Source organism: Vigna unguiculata, chromosome 4 (genome assembly GCF_004118075.2).
Source record: "Vigna unguiculata cultivar IT97K-499-35 chromosome 4, ASM411807v1, whole genome shotgun sequence".
In the NCBI taxonomy this organism is placed as follows: domain Eukaryota; kingdom Viridiplantae; phylum Streptophyta; class Magnoliopsida; order Fabales; family Fabaceae; genus Vigna; species Vigna unguiculata.
The window spans coordinates 29,262,431-29,266,283 of record NC_040282.1 but is presented as its reverse complement, the minus strand read 5'-3'; the positions used below and the strand labels follow the sequence as shown (position 1 = coordinate 29,266,283).

The following is a 3,853-nucleotide window of genomic DNA, read 5'->3' as shown; positions in this document are numbered from 1 at the left end:
TTTTAGCTGCAGTGGCGTCTTCACTCTGATCTTTATTTCTTTCAACAATTCCTCCAACCATACTGCCTGGCATGCTGCATAACTCCCAGAGATATACTCTGCTTCACAACTGGATAGTGCAATGACTGGTTGTTTTTTCGAGCACCAAGCAATGGGAGCATTATTTATTAGGAACAAGTATCGAGAAGTACTTTTCCTCTCTATCAAATCACCACCATAATCAGAATCAACAAACCCAATCAGTTCTAGTTCTGATTTTTCCTTCCAAATGGAAACAAAATTCCATGATTAGCTGTTCCCCCAAGATATCGTAACAATCTTTTGGCTGCTAACAGATGAACTTTTCTCGGACTGCTCATGAACCTACTGATAAGTCCAACTCCAAAGCATAAGTCTGGCCTACTATTGCATACGTATCTCAACGAACCAACAATTTGCTTAAAAAGTGTTTCATCAACTGCCTCACCTTCTTCATCTTTTGTCAATTTAATATTGACATCAATCGGACTGGTTACAGAATTGCAAGAGCCCATGTTGAACCTCTTTAGTAATTCTCTAACATACTTTTTCTGATGCATTATTAACCCAGCAGGGGTATAGGTAAATTCCATACCAAGGAAATAGCTTAGTTTTCCCAAGTCAGTCATTTCAAACTCTGCCTCCATTACCTTCTTGAAAACTTCAATTTCTTTCAAATTTGATCCAGTTACCAAAAGATCATCAACGTATAGGCATACGATGAGTAGACCTTCATGTTCACTCTCCCTTACATATACTCCATGCTCAACAGTACACTTTGTGAAACTTAGTTTATGTAAGAAAGAGTCGATTCTTCTATTCCAAGCTCTTGGGGCTTGCTTTAGCCCGTACAACGCCTTCCTTAACCTGTAGACTTGCTGCTCTCTTCCTTTCACAATAAACCCAGGAGGTTGTTGAACATAAACCTCTTCTTCCAACGGGACATGAAGGAACGCTGACTTCACATCTAGTTGGAATAATGACCAATTCCTGGCACAAGCCACTGCCACCACAAGACGTATGGTCTCAGTTCGAGCAACAAGGGCAAATACTTCAGAGTAGTCCAACCCTTGCTTCTGGAGAAACCCTTTCGCCACAAGTCTTGCCTTATGTTTAGAAACTAACCCATCTGGATTCAACTTCTTCTTGAACACCCATTTCACTCCAATTTGGTGTTTTCCTGATGGAAGATCAACCAAATTCCAGGTCTTGTTTCTTTCAATAGATTTGAGTTCTTCGATCATTGCATCTTTCCAGACTGTATGCTGCAGTGCTTCCACTTCGTTAATAGGTTCCACTCCAGCCATTAACGCAAAATGAATCACATCCACTTAATTATTAATTCGACTATCAGAGTGCACTTCATAATCACCAAACCTGATGGGCATCGATCTATGTCTCTGCGACCTCTGGAATGAAGGTCCTTTTATGCTTTTATCAGTTGCTTCCTCTGTAACATCATCACCAACAATTTCTGGTATGTTTCTCCTCAGACTGGTCTTCATCTGCTTCCAGTCCCAACTCTCATTTTCTAGCACCAGAACATCCCTACTTAACAACATTTTCTCATTGATCGGATCATAGAGTTTATAGGCCCCAGTTGGATGATATCCAACAAAGATCATCACTTTCAAATGCCCAACAGCTGGCTTTTCTCCAGTCCATATCTCTAGTGGAACTTTCCCTTCTAATTTCCTTGTGGGACACCTGTTCAAAATGTACACAGAGGTTGCCACCGCTTCACCCCAAAATCTCTGTGGCAAATCTTTCTCTTTAATCAAGCTTCTGGCCATATTAAGGATTGTCCTGTTTCTTCGTTCAGCAAGACCATTGTGTTGGGGTGTATAGGGAGCGGTTACTTCGTGTTGGATTCCATTCTTCTGACAGTAGTTTTCGAAATCATTGGAGGTAAATTCACCCCCACCATCTGTTCGTAGGATTTTCAAACGCTTTCCACTTTCTCTTTCGACAGAGGCTTTAAAGATTTGAAATATCTCAAACACTTCACACTTTAGTTTTATCACATACAGCCAAATCATTCGACTGAACTCATCAACAAAAGTAATGAAGTACCTATTTCCAGCCAGCGAAAGGCTTTCAAAAGGCCCACATACATATGAGTGCACCACTTCTAGGACATCTTTCGATCTTGTGCTTAACTGTGGCTGAAAAGAATTTCTAGTTTGTTTCCCTGCTACACAAACTTCACAAATCTTTCTTGGCACTGCAATAATGGGAATTCCAGAGACCATACATTTTGATCCAAGTTGATGCAAGCTTTTAAAATTCAAGTGACCATACCTTGAATGCCACAGCCAGTCTTCATCTTTTGTTTCTGTTGTAGACATACATTGGACTTCAGCAGCCGTAAAATTAACTTGGAATGTTCTATTCTTGGCAAGTTTGCTTTTCAGAATGAGTCTTTTATTAGCATCAAACACCTCAATCTGATCATTTCCCATAACCGTAGTAAAACCCTTCTGAATCAACTGTCATATGTTGAGCAAATTGCATTTCATCTCTGGAACAAATAACACGTTGGAGATTATGGCTTTTGAGCCATTCTACCTCACGATCACAACGTCACCCACTCCCTCCACTCTTAATGTGCTATCATCAGCAAATTTCACCTTACTCTTCTTTGATGAATCAAAGTTTACGAGCCATTCTTTGTGACCTATCATGTGATTCGAACATCCTGAATCAAGAAACCATGACTTTGTGTGTGTTTCTTCTGCAAAATTCGTAACCATCAGAGTTAGTGGATCTGAATCAGATTCTTCTTGCACCACATGCACTTCCTTATCTTGATGTTTTTTCTGTTTTCCTCTGTCAGCATAACACTCATTGGCATAGTGTCCTTTCTTGTGGCAATTGAAGCATTCAATATTTCTTTTATCATACCCTTTCTTCTTGTGGCATTTCCATGATCCACCTTTTTTCTCAGAGGCATCGGGTTGATCAGAATCGTGCTCATATCTACGATTCTTCCACGTATTCTGTGTTCGTTTTCCTTTCCATCTGCCTTGTTTCTTTCTTTCATCATACTTGAGATGGTGTGCTTTCAACGCTTGCTCGGAATTCTTGATCGGACTTCTGTTGACCAACCTCATTTCATGTGCTTCAAGGGAACTTTGCAATTCTTCAACTTTCATTGCTGCCAAGTCATGTGATTCCTCTATTGCTACTGCAATATAGTCAAATTTCCTCGGCAAGGAGCGCATGATCTTCTCTACAATCATCAGCTCCGTGATGGTTTCTCCACAACTCTTCATTTGGTTCGTAATTGTGAGTATTTTGGTGAAATACTCACAAATTTGATCACTCTCCTCCATTTGTAGCATTTCGTACTACTTCCTCAACGTCTGAAGCCGCACTTTTTTTATTTTTTCACCACCTGCATGACAACGAGTTAGTATATCCCACGCTTCTTTGGCTGTATTTGCGTTTTGAATCTTCTCGAAGTGTACATCATCTACGCATTGATGAAGCAAGAACAAAGCTTTATTATCTTTCTTCTTGGTAGCTGCTTTCATTGCATCTGTGGTTCCCGCTCCAGTAGAACTCCCATTCTCTATCACGTCACTCACTTCTTGATATCGAAACAACACCTTCATCTGTGTGCTCCAGCGATCCCAATTCTTCTCTGTAAGAACGGGTAGGCTCATTGACGGAACATGACTGTCACTCCCAGCCATTATTTCTTGATCCAAGAACGACTTTCTTTCACAATATTCTTTTCTTTCCCTGATTCTACTCACAGCTTCCTTTCACAGCAATTATTACAAACACTTCTGCTGCAAGAAGCCTCCTTCTGTTTCAATCACTCTCTGCC

At 40.4% G+C, this 3,853-nt stretch overlaps 1 protein-coding gene across 1 annotated transcript; it reads right to left on the bottom strand.

Moving 5' to 3' along the window:
- Positions 1-2,582: 2,582 nt before the first annotated feature.
- LOC114180695 lies at positions 2,583-3,362 on the bottom strand. Its single transcript, XM_028066997.1, has one exon. It carries the CDS (start codon positions 3,360-3,362, stop codon positions 2,583-2,585), a length of 780 nt encoding a protein of 259 aa, XP_027922798.1.
- Between the last annotated feature and the right edge of the window lie 491 nt (positions 3,363-3,853).